The sequence below is a fragment of the Odontomachus brunneus genome, unplaced genomic scaffold (assembly GCF_010583005.1).
Source record: "Odontomachus brunneus isolate Ranch 3 - 2012 unplaced genomic scaffold, Obru_v1 Obru_scaffold_002, whole genome shotgun sequence".
Classification (NCBI taxonomy): domain Eukaryota; kingdom Metazoa; phylum Arthropoda; class Insecta; order Hymenoptera; family Formicidae; genus Odontomachus; species Odontomachus brunneus.
Window position 1 is genome coordinate 3,854,695 of NW_022639452.1, and position 12,379 is coordinate 3,867,073.

At 39.1% G+C, this 12,379-nt stretch overlaps 2 protein-coding genes across 2 annotated transcripts; one reads left to right on the forward strand and one right to left on the reverse strand.

Moving 5' to 3' along the window:
• Positions 1 to 528: 528 nt before the first annotated feature.
• Positions 529 to 3,134, reverse strand: LOC116842765. Its single transcript, XM_032812431.1, has 2 exons — positions 3,048 to 3,134; positions 529 to 1,128 (listed from the first exon to the last, which is right to left on the reverse strand). The coding sequence occupies exons 1-2, from the start codon at positions 3,132 to 3,134 to the stop codon at positions 529 to 531; spliced, it is 687 nt and encodes a 228-aa protein (XP_032668322.1).
• Positions 3,135 to 7,434: 4,300 nt separating this feature from the next.
• Positions 7,435 to 8,526, forward strand: LOC116842773. The gene has a single exon (XM_032812444.1). The coding sequence runs from the start codon at positions 7,435 to 7,437 to the stop codon at positions 8,524 to 8,526; it is 1,092 nt and encodes a 363-aa protein (XP_032668335.1).
• Positions 8,527 to 12,379: the final 3,853 nt, after the last annotated feature.

Here is a 12,379-nt window from a genome sequence, read left to right on the forward strand (position 1 = left end):
AATTCCGCACGCGAAACTTGGAGCTTCTTTTCATTTCACACTCGATGATGATGAGATTGCAGTTATTCCGAATAAAATAATCCGGCAACGCTACTACAAACAGAACGAGGGAGCAATTCTACTGGCTCGCCGTGCCGACGTTCGTATAATCAGTCGGATTACGCCACACAAATACTTAAACCCTCATCTAATTAGCAGTAAACGTTGATATACATTTAAAATGCGATAATACACAGATATTTTCCCATCGAATACAATGTCGTTATTCACGACGAACAATACGTAGATACATTACATTACATACAGATAAATGAATGATGGAGTAAAGGCACTAAAAGCGATATACTATTTCGTTTATAGAGGTTATGTCTTAATGTAAAGTTCAAAATATAAATGTAAATATACAGGGTCCGCCACCAAAATCCGGACAAAATGAACAATTTGTTTAAATAAAATTCTACTCATCAAAATGTAAAACTTACAAAAGAACTTTTTGTGTATCACTAGTGGTATCCTTTTAGAGTAAAATTACTCTATATAACCCCCTTTTGCTTCGATGACTGCATCGATCCTCATCCTGAAGCGCTGGCACGCTCTCTGCAACGCGTCCTTGTCTATATTGGCGAATGCTGCTTCGATAGCGGTTTGGAGAGATGTCACATTGGGATGTCTTGACTTGTTGGTCACTCGTTCAATGACGCTCCACACATAATAGTCCAACGAATTCAAATCTGGACTGTTCGGAGGCCAAAACGAACACAGAAGCAAGTTACAGCGAGCAACTCTGTTCATCTTGGCAGCCTCAGAGAGCATTTGTCGAACTTTTATTACATAGGACTTGAAGCGTAGGTCCTCTTCAGCAATTCGACGCATTGTAGTGTCACTCACACCCAATGTTTTGGCCAATTTCGTTAGAGACAGCCCTGGGTCCTCTGAGATGAGCTCTTGAGCTCTTTCGATAATTGCTGGAGTCCTTACTGACTTTTCTTTCGAATGGCTCTTCCTTGTCGGGTTGGCAGAACCTTTTTCGGACGTCTCCGAAGCCAAATATTTAGCCGCAACGTCATATACGGTCGATCTCGGGTACCCGAAGAACCGAATAATTTCGCGAACGCCCAGCGCGAAGGCCTTCAATTATCGCCGCTCTTCGATTATACTCTGCATTCGATCTTATCTGTTCGGACATTTTGAGGTTATGCGCACTTACTACAAACATCTGACTTGCCCGAACATCAACAGTGACCTACCACCGAAGTCAAATGAGGCGGGAAATTCAAATTGAAATTTGTCCGGATTTTGATGGCGGACCCTGTATATACATGTAGTTGGAAGTACCACCTATCAGATAATATCACATTTTTACTGAAATTATTTCTAGATTTAAAACAAAAAGTTTTTGTAAAACATACGAAAATGGAGTTCAAAGAAAATGGATGTCAAAAGCGACATACCTATTGGAAGTTATATAACATGTTGCATGTATGAGAATATTTGATAATAAATATTTGATAATAAAGTTCATTAATGCGTTTAATGGTTGAATAATATTCATTTATTCAAAATATAATGTTACAAAAGGGAAATATAATTAAATAAACATATATTTTTGGCATTTCCACCTTTTTCATTTCTCACATATTTTACATATGTTATATTTTTAAACTAAACAAAATTAAATTTTAAAATAAACAAATGCACAATTGGGAGGTTAGAATCAGGTTATGTTAATCACAGAGTATCGCACCTATCGCTATGACCTACCTATAGATATGTCACTTTAAGACACATTTTCATAAACTTTTTCAAGGTATACAGTAAAAAAGTAATGAAGATAAAAATATTCAAAAAATATTTTTACAAAAGCCAAATGCATGTGGAAGAATTTAATATTGAACAAAAAGATAATTATCGCTGTTTAGTCCACGTAATTTGTCAATAAAAATCATAGAAATAAAACTTACGAATTTCTAAAACTCCATATTTGCTGATTTAGTGTATAGAAGAACAAGAAATATACCAAATATGGATTTTTCATGACTTAACTGATAAAACGAATTACGTTTATATTAGTTTCGATAAAATACAACATTTAATATATGAGATATAGAGGTGTGTCGCTTTTGGCTACTTTCCTCTACCACCTCGAATATGTCGCCGAATATTTCAGTCATTTATTCGTGCGTTGCGGGCCACGATTTTTATCGTTAAGCTGCTTTAAAACTTTCACGGCCGAAGACGCAGGATCGTTCGGTATACTTTAGCGTGCTCGTGTGGAAAGGTGTGTGTGTATCAACAAAATTGCCGCGTGCAGATACATAGGCGAGTGTTCCGCGCGTTCCTCTATTTGCGAATGCTCTCGCGTCTGTGTTTGTAGAAGTTCGCAAACGTCCGCGAGCATCGGTCCTCGCAGCGGCTTTATCTTTGTCGCGGCGTGTACTTAAATTTGCAACGGCTCCGTAGCGTGCTCACCGAGTGGTAACGAGTAATCTCGATTAGCGGCAACGAGTAATCTTCTCTGTGCGCGCGTACGTTTACAAACCAATTCGATTTATGTGCGAAACTTAAGCGCTCGGCCGAAACACAGCCTTTATTCGAGGCTCGCAGCTGGGATACACGTATACATATATACGTATCTTTGTAGAATCCCAGCAGTCTCTAAATTCATCGATCGTTTCTCGCATAATTACGTTCAATTAACGTCGTTCACGCTCGGCTATGAGCGAACGGGAACATTGAGGTTTAATTGCGAGCGCATTGGCGCCCAGTCTCATACACGTGCGTGTAATTAAGTCAGCTAGTTTACAACTGAAATATTCGTGGCGCACGATTGCGAAACGATTAAATGATCGCCTAGCCGACGGTGGTGGTGGTTAAAACGAAGTTTTCAAACGTAACGAAGGCATGCCACGCCACGTCGCTGTATCGGATCACGAGCGCTGATTTTTACAGTGTACCGATATACCGGTGGATCGGCCGTCGTGATTAAAATTCAAAGTGATCCACTTGGAGGGAGAGAGCTGGCCTCCTCTAATGATCGGTCATAATACCATATATAAGATCGCCGAGGTATCCGTTTCGCGGACGTGACTGAGATCGAGATGAGGTTCGTCGGCGCGATTAACACGACGACTCATCTTTATCCGGGAACGGTCGCAGCATCGATCTCGCTGTATCTTCCGCTAATTGTATCGCGAATTAAATTCAACTATATAGTTGCATTCGCGCTGAGTTGAGACGAGTCGATTAAGGAGGTTTTGCGGGTCTGGCCAAATAAAAGATAATCCTATAACATATACATGATACTAAAGTTAATCGAACAAACTAAGTATTTAAACAATCTTTACTGGATCATGCATCCAAAATATTCAATTGTAAATTTGTATTATGTAAATATATACAATGCTTCTATCATATATTTATCCTAATTCAATATGTCTTTCCTTATTTGATATATTTGCACATAAAATAGACGTTTAAAAATTCTATTCAATTAGTGTTTCATTAATAAAATTGTGTACAATAACTAAAATATAGTTTTGGAACAATAAAATGAAAAGTCATAAATATTATATTATGTAATCGTTTTTAACTTTGAGTTATCAAACATTTAAAAAATGAAAAAAAAAATTACACACACACACACACACACATACAGGGTGTCTCACACTCTTCTCTGGGTATTTTGTGGGGACGTAGAACAGATTGAGGTAAACATAAAAGTCCTATACCGTTTTGCGATATTCGCAATAATTATCGAGATATTAATTGTAGAAAATTTGTGAATAATCATGCAGGATATGGTAAATGACTTATAACAGCGACGACTGCCGTCGTGTACTTATACTTTAGGTCAAATTGAACAAAAAAGTCCTCTTCTATTTTGCAAATAATCACATAGATTCTTAATTATTAATTAAAGAAGATGAGTGCATTATCACGCAAAATCGTACAATAATCTTCTTTAATTAATAATTAAAAATCTATGTGATTATTTGGAAAATAATAAAGGACTTTTTTGTTCAATTTGACCTAAAGTATAAGTACACGACGGCAGTCGCTACTATAACTCATTTACCAATATTCTGCATGATCATTTACAAGTTTTCTACAATTAATATCTCGATAATTATTGCGAATATCGCAAAACGATATAGGACTTTTATGTTTACTTCAACCTGTTTTACGTCCTCACAAAATGCCCGGAGGAGAGTGTGAGACACCCTATACATAAATAAATAAATAAATAAATAAATAAATATATATATATATAAATTTAGCTTATGGGGATCTGACATCATTATTATTCGAGCGAATAATAAATCAAAAATAAATAAATGTTTCGATTCATTGCGAACTCTCTTCAATTACAATACAAAATATCAAACATATGATTTTAGACTTCTCAACGAAAAAAAATCAAGACTTTTAGAAGATTTTTACAATAAGAAATTAGTCATAAGTCGTAAGCAAATTTACCAACTACAAATGATTATATAAAATAATTATGTTTGGTCAAAATGACTATGTTTGGTCAATTTGCTTGCGGATTATGATTAATGCCTTATTGTAGAAAGCCTACTATAGTAAGCCAACAGACACAAGTAGATATAACGTAGAACACACATTATATTTATTTGATGATAAGAAACAAAGTTAGTTTGAATGAACCAGATGACCAGAAACTGGTCATCCATCGATATCACACACAATTAGATATAAAAAAAGTAACTCAATTAAACTCAATTAGATGTAACAAAAAGATATGACAACCTAATCGTTTGTTAGCAAAGATAGAGATCTAATCGGACAAAATATACCTTCTGTATAAAAAGTACCGGGAAATTGTCATTTAAATGAACCGCGGAAGAGGTAGCGGTAAAAAGTTTTTTTTTTTAGATTGGCACTACCTTCCTTCATTACCAACCGGAGCTTGAGCTCGATCAGTCAACTAGTTTGTTTATGGCAGCTGTCCAAACAAGTCTACCTCAGTGTTGCTCTGCGAATTTTACCATGGAAAAAATAGTCGAACAAAGAGTGTGCCTCAAATTTTGTGTTGCAAACGAAATTTCGTGTGCCGACGCACTGATATCCGGCGAAAAAGGCCCGAATTGTGGCGAGACAATTCGTGGATTTTACACGATGACAATGCGCCAGCGCACAGAGCCACGATTGTGGCCGATTACAAGGCCAAAAACTCGGTCAATTCTGTCGACCATCCACCGTATTCGCCTGATTTGGCACCGTGCGACTTCTTTCTTTTCCCGAAACTGAAATTGCCACTCCGTGGTACTCGTTTTTCATCGATTGATGACATCAAAAGGAATTCGCAGCGGGTCCTGAAGGCCATACCAGAATCGGCCTACCAGAAATGCATGGAAGATTGGTTTCGCCGTTTTCACATGTGCATTGCAAACGATGGGGATTACTTTGAAAGCGACAAAATAAATTTTGATGAATAAATAAAATATTCTGTGTTTTTTTTAACGATTCCCGGTACTTTTTATACAGAAGGTATATAAGCTAACGCGTTACAATGTATAAACATCAGCGTGATATGTACCAAGGAAACTAGAAAAAACAAGAAGAGATACAATAACATTGAAATTCAAATGAAATTAAAATATTTAAAAATTACTGAAGTACCGGTGTATAACTATTATTATTAAGATATAATTATTCATATTGTCATCTTGTATGTTAATACCTGTAACGTACGCGTCTTTGGATTCCAGCGTCACTAACACGATCTCGCGCCTCGCGCTCGTTGAAGGGTCGATAGATGTCGGGCTCCCGCGTGGGCCACCATTACGCGGACCAATATCTCTTCTAGTTTCTTCTAGTTTCCTTGGTACATATCACGCTGGTGTTTATACATTGTAACGCGTTAACTTATCTATATTTTGCCCGATTAGATCTCTATTTTTGCTAGCAAACAATTAGGTTGTTATATCTTTTTGTTACATTTAATTGAGTTTAATTGAGTTACTTTTTTTATATCTAATTGTGTGTGATATCGATGGATGACTAGTAACTAACTTTGTTTCTTATTATCATATAGTTCTGCGCCGCCGTGGCGATCACTTCTGTCCAAGCTTTTGATGGAAACGGTTCTGTGGTACAAGCGTATATTGTTGACGGGTCCACGGTGAATAAAGCAATAATAAAACTCAGGGAACAGTGAAATTTTCTTTCCCGACCACTACGCTGACGCGGCACTCTTATCGGAAGCGCAAGGTGGAGGCACAGCGTCTTGCGTACACAGTACACAACAATTTTGGTCCTTCGAGCCGGATTTTCCGTGAATACCGGTGGCCCGGACACAGCGGTGGAACGCTATCCTGGGGAGACAGCTGACGGGACGGTCAGTTACATTCGTCAAACCGGTCAAGAAGTCAAGGAGCCGCAATTCCTGCCAAGCCGAACCTGCGGCCTTTTGTTCGTCAAGGGACGAGCAGCAGCCGCAACGCATCAAGCGAGCGGCCATATTGCGCATGCAAGAAGGACTGCGTCGTTACAGCGACGACGGGTCGACGCAACAAGCTAGCGGACAGAAGGAGGGCTACGGTGTCACAGCGAAGACGAGTCGACGCAACAAGCTAGAGGACATCTTGCACACGCAAGGAGGACTACGTCGTCACAGCGAGGACTAGTCGAAGCATCAAGCGGCCGGACTAACGCGCGAGCATCTGACGACCACGGCATCAGCCGTTTGTTACATAGAGCTTGCGTTCAGATGAGGAAGATCGTTCATTGTCGTTGCCAGTCGATTCATTGCGTCGGGTTCCATTACGCGTGCGCACAATGGCTTACGAACAAGATCCGACCGTGCTAAAAAAGCAGAGCGCGGCGATCAAGAGGTCATATATGCGAAAGAAAACGTATCTCGGTACGGTTCAGTCGATTACACCGTCAGTGGCGGCTCAATTAGAGGAGCGTCGTATTAAATTAGACAAATACTGGAATGAGTACAATATAGTGCAGACACAATTGGAAATGCTTGATGAAAATAAGGCTAATGATTGTACATTTTTCGAAGAGACGTATTATAGTGTGTGTGATAAAATACGCGAAGCGCTCAGTTCTATATTGGTGCCGCGCGATGTGGTGGCGCTCTCGCCGTCCACATCAAATGCTTTCGAAATGCCCGAATCTTTTGCTCACGTTCGGCTGCCCGAGTTAAATCTGCCGACATTTTCTGGGAAATACGATGAGTGGTTCCCATTTTTTGATTCATTTAGTTCCCTCATTCATTCTAACGCGTCGTTAAATAACACGCAGAAATTGCAATATTTGCGAGCCTCGATCACTGGCGATGCGGGCAATGTGATCAGCTCGTTAGAAATTACAGATGCGAATTATGAGGTCGCCTGGGATCTTCTGAAAAAGAGATATGATAACAAGTGACTTATCGTGCAAACGCATATCAGAGCCATCATGGAACTTCCCTCTGTGGCAAGGGAAAATCCGCTCGAGCTAAGAAAGATCGCCGATGATACGACTCGGCACATACACGCGCTTCAAGCGTTGAAGCGCCCGACATCGCACTGGGACGACTTGCTTGTTTACATACTCACCTCTAAGCTTGACACAATCACATTGCGGGAATGGCAATCGTCGTTGTCCGGAGCGGAGCTTCCTACGTTACAACAATTTTCCGAATTTATCGCGCATCGGTGCCAAATTCTCGAGGCTACTAAAGCAAGTGTTGTGCCTGCGATTAGTGTCGTTACGTGTTCACAGGTCAATATCAAGCGCCAAACGGCATGCGTTGCAACCGTTAAGCCCAGGTGCAATTACTGTCGGGGGAAGCATTCGATTTATAACTGTAAAGATTTTTTATCACTTCCGGTTACCCAAAGGGAGACAGAAATTCGCAACCTCAAGTTATGCACTAAGTGCTTGCACTCAGAGGCTCATACAGCCAATAAGTGCACTTCGGGCAACTGCAAAATTTGCCACGCAAGGCACAACACATTGCTACATGTAGATGTCACCGCGGAGGCATGCAACCACGATAGGGCGAGCGATGATTCGAACCTCGTAGAGGTTCCGGCAGTTTTGTCGACGCATGCATCGAATCGTACGGGATACAGTCATATAATGTTATCAACAGCTCTCATTTGTGCGTTCGACAATCAAGGAAGACCTAGACCGTGTTACGCACTCTTTGACAGCGCATCTCAGGTAAACTTTATTTCTCGAGAGTTTTTGAACACCCTCGAACTGGCGCCGCATTCATTAGATGTTCAGATTACCGGCATAAATAAAGCAGTTACGAACTCCACGCAAGTGGTTTCGGTCAAGTTAAAGTTGCACTTAAATTCATGTTCTTGTACGGTATTCGAATGCGTAGTCACTGAGAAAATTACGAGCAAGCTCTCGGTCCATACCTTGAAAAGCGGCGACTTCGTTATTCATAAAAACTTTGAATTGATGGGCTCGCAAAATTGCGTGTCCTTTAACAGTGACGTGCTGATAGGCGCGGAATTATCCAAACGCAAACGAAAGAAAGAAGACATACATTGAGACGACCAAGTTACGCACACTCCGTTGTCCGCCCTGTTTGCCGTTCGCGAATTCTTTTAAATTCGCTGAGTAAATTATGATTGCTGGATCGACCTCGCTGGAGGTCCGGTAAAGTGAGGAAAGGGAGGCGAATTCGGTGATGAACTGACTCGTTTAAGTTTAGCGATTCACTTTATTTTAAACACTCGATTAGTTCACAAAGAGGCTATCTCGATTCGATCGCGATTCGGAACGGAAATCTTCGGAGAATCGTGCATTTGGTCACAAAACCGCGACGGATATCTTGGAGAGCATCCGACGGATGCCCGGCCGACGGATATCTTGTAACGCGGTGACCGCCGACTCTTTCGCGAAACAATCGTCGAGATGCCGCGGAACTTTAACACAAGACAGCACTAACAAACAGTATAAAGTTCGCGGATACCGATGCTCAGCGCAATTGAGGAATTCTACGCTGAATCCGACTCGCGAGCGCGAAACGAATCGAAATATATAAGACGGACAGCTTGTCGTTCTCTGTAGCGCGAAAACACAGAGATTGACGACCATGAACGGCCAAAGCCGTCGGTCGAGACAGCGACGGGTAAGAGAACGGAGCAATCCGGAGATTCGCAAGCAAGCGATCGCCGATGGCGAACGACGATCCCGAGATATGAGAATTGAAATCGAGCTAATCGGGCCGCTTAGATGCGAAGACAACAGACCGGTATAGAAATAAGTTTTCTGTCTGTCGACTACAATGGCCTTACGAAAAGCAAGCGATTTGCAAACAGAAAATCCGACGTAGCTAACTTACGCCTCGATCCGCGAAACGAAGAGTGTATGAAGTTGGCACCCCACTTTTTGAAATTTATAATTTTGAAAGTTGTTCCAGATTGTTCTGACTTTGTACCACATTGTTCCAAAGTGATATTGCTTCATTCCAAACGGTTTTCGAATAAAACAAAAAAAATGATTTTTTGAGCTGGCACCCCACTTTTCGAAAATCGAACATTCTGATACCGTAATAGATTGTTCTAGTTGTTCCAAACATTGTTCCAAAAGGATAAATCCGTAAGTTGAATTATAAGTCCAAAAAATGAAAAAACTGTTTTTGACCTGGCACCCCATTTTTCGTAAATAAAGCATTCCGATACCGATATAGATTGTTCTAGTTGTTTCAGACATTGTTCCAAAAGCGCAAATCCGTAAGTTTAATTATAAGCCCGAAAAATTAAAAAAAAGTTTTTTGACAGTCTACCGGACCAAGAGTAAACTTATACTATCTTTTTTTGTTCCAACCAAGATCTTTTTGTTCTGAGTTGTTCTAGGCTTAAGAATTATAGTTCTAGAGTATGAGACTCATAAGATCATTCGTTCTCCGAAAATTCGTAAAAAAATCGATTTGACAGTACTCGACGTCAAGAGTAAACACATGCTTCCTTTCTTGTTCCAACCGAGATCTTTTTGTTCTGAGTCGTGCTAGGTTTAAAAATTATAGTTTTAGAGTATGAGACTCGTAGCGTCATCCGTTCTTCGAAAATTCGAAAAAAAATCGATTTGACAGTACTCGACGTCAAGAGTAAACACATGCTTCCTTTCTTGTTCCAACCGAGATCTTTTTGTTCTGAGTCGTGCTAGGTTTAAAAATTATAGTTTTAGAGTATGAGACTCGTAGCGTCATCCGTTCTTCGAAAATTCGAAAAAAAATCGATTTGACAGTACTCGACGTCAAGAGTAAACACATGCTTCCTTTCTTGTTCCAACCGAGATCTTTTTGTTCTGAGTCGTGCTAGGTTTAAAAATTATAGTTTTAGAGTATGAGACTCGTAGCGTCATCCGTTCTTCGAAAATTCGAAAAAAAATCGATTTGACAGTACTCGACGTCAAGAGTAAACACATGCTTCCTTTCTTGTTCCAACCGAGATCTTTTTGTTCTGAGTCGTGCTAGGTTTAAAAATTATAGTTTTAGAGTATGAGACTCGTAGCGTCATCCGTTCTTCGAAAATTCGAAAAAAAATCGATTTGACAGTACCCGACGTCAAGAGGAAACACATGCTTCCTTTTTTGTTCCAACCAAGATCTTTTTGCTCTGAATTATACTAGGCTTAAACGACGAAGCAATTTCACTTTATTTTGTCATGACATTTTGTAATTATTTCCGCCAATTTTCCTATAATAATGATTAATTTTTGTAAGAAATCATTTTTTTTTTTTAATTTTTGTCACCTTAGAAATATATTTCAATCATCCAAATAATTATACTTTTTTAAATCAGTATATAGGACTTTTTTTTTTAAGAAAATAGTTTCATCTAAAAAAACCTGAAAATATTTTTGTTAATTTTAATATGTTGTTAAGTTATGAATTTTTTTTACGAAGTTACATTTTTTATCGATTTCGGCAAATTTAAATTGTTATTGCAAAAAATTGTTAATAAATGACTAAAATAACTATTGGAACATAAAATATAATCTTTCTAGAGTATCCCAGAATTTTTTCAGATTTTTTAGATGAGCTTAACAAAAAAATGTTACAGGATTTAAAGGGGTTACCGTGCAAATGGCGTTAGTAAAAAAACATAATGCAAACGGAGGGTTAAAAATATTTTATGTTTTTACATAAATACATATATTTACATTAGCTTGAACGCAAAGTTTTTTTGGCTTACGCAACAAATCGTCATATTCAACCCAATTGGTACCATTACGTACATACGCAGTGTAATGGCCAACTGACGTTTTGAAATTTTGCTCATGATATACAACACATCCAACGTGAGTATAATTCTGTTCATTTAATTTAATACAAAGTGGAATGTCATCCAAAATAGCCATAATCGAACTTTCGATAAATAATTGCGCACCATATGATATGCTCACAGTACGTTCCTCGTCACATTTGTTACATCGAAGTTTTACAATTCCTTCCTTTATCACATCAACAATTTTCGCATAACTATGTTTGCACAATATCTCCTCATTTATATGTAAAATACATTTCTTGACAATTTTTATATTGGCCGGATTCAACAATCGCTTTGAATCGCGAAAATGGTCGGTTTTCGTTGCTAACCGCGTCGGTGAGATACAGCGTCTGACTAAGATCAAAAATTGGCGGCACGTGGTTTCCTCCGAAAACCCCGCCGATCTCCTTTCACGTGGATTGAAGTCGCGCGAATTATCTAATGCTAAAAAATGGTGCAGACCTTCCTTCTTGCAATCCAGTGAAAAATGTTGGCCAAGAAGCGATTTCGTGCGCCTGGAAGCCGATATACCAGAACAAGTGAGGGTAGCCGTTGCTACGGCTACAATAGATTATTGCATCGTCTCTGGCGTGCTAAGCAAATTTTCAAATCTGAATAAGGCATGCCGCATTGTAGCATATTGTTTGAGATTTTCCAGGGCGCGTCGCCCAAACCATCCAAATATCTTTGTATCTCATAGGGAGACTTCGTACGCGTTAAACGTCATTTATAGAGCCGTGCAAAGGCAAACATTCACCAACGAGTATAACGCTTGTATGAAGTTAGCCTCCCACTTTTCGAATTTAACAATTTTGACGGTTGTGCTGATTTGTGCTAGGTTTGTGCTACATTGTGCTCGAATTATAAATTTTTAACACGAAAAATGAGCAAGAAAAATGGAAAAAACCGATTTTTTGGTAGCCCCCCACTTTTCAATTTTCGAAATTTTTTATATTGTGTTAGGTTGTGCTAAGTTGTGCTAAAGTAGTATTTTCGAAAAATAATCACGAAAGAAATAAAACGAAAAAAACGATTTTAGGCAAAAAAGAAGAAAAGTAAGATTTACACTCGTATAAGTCAACCAAACGATATATAATTATATATCTGAGTTGTGCTAGCCTAGCACAA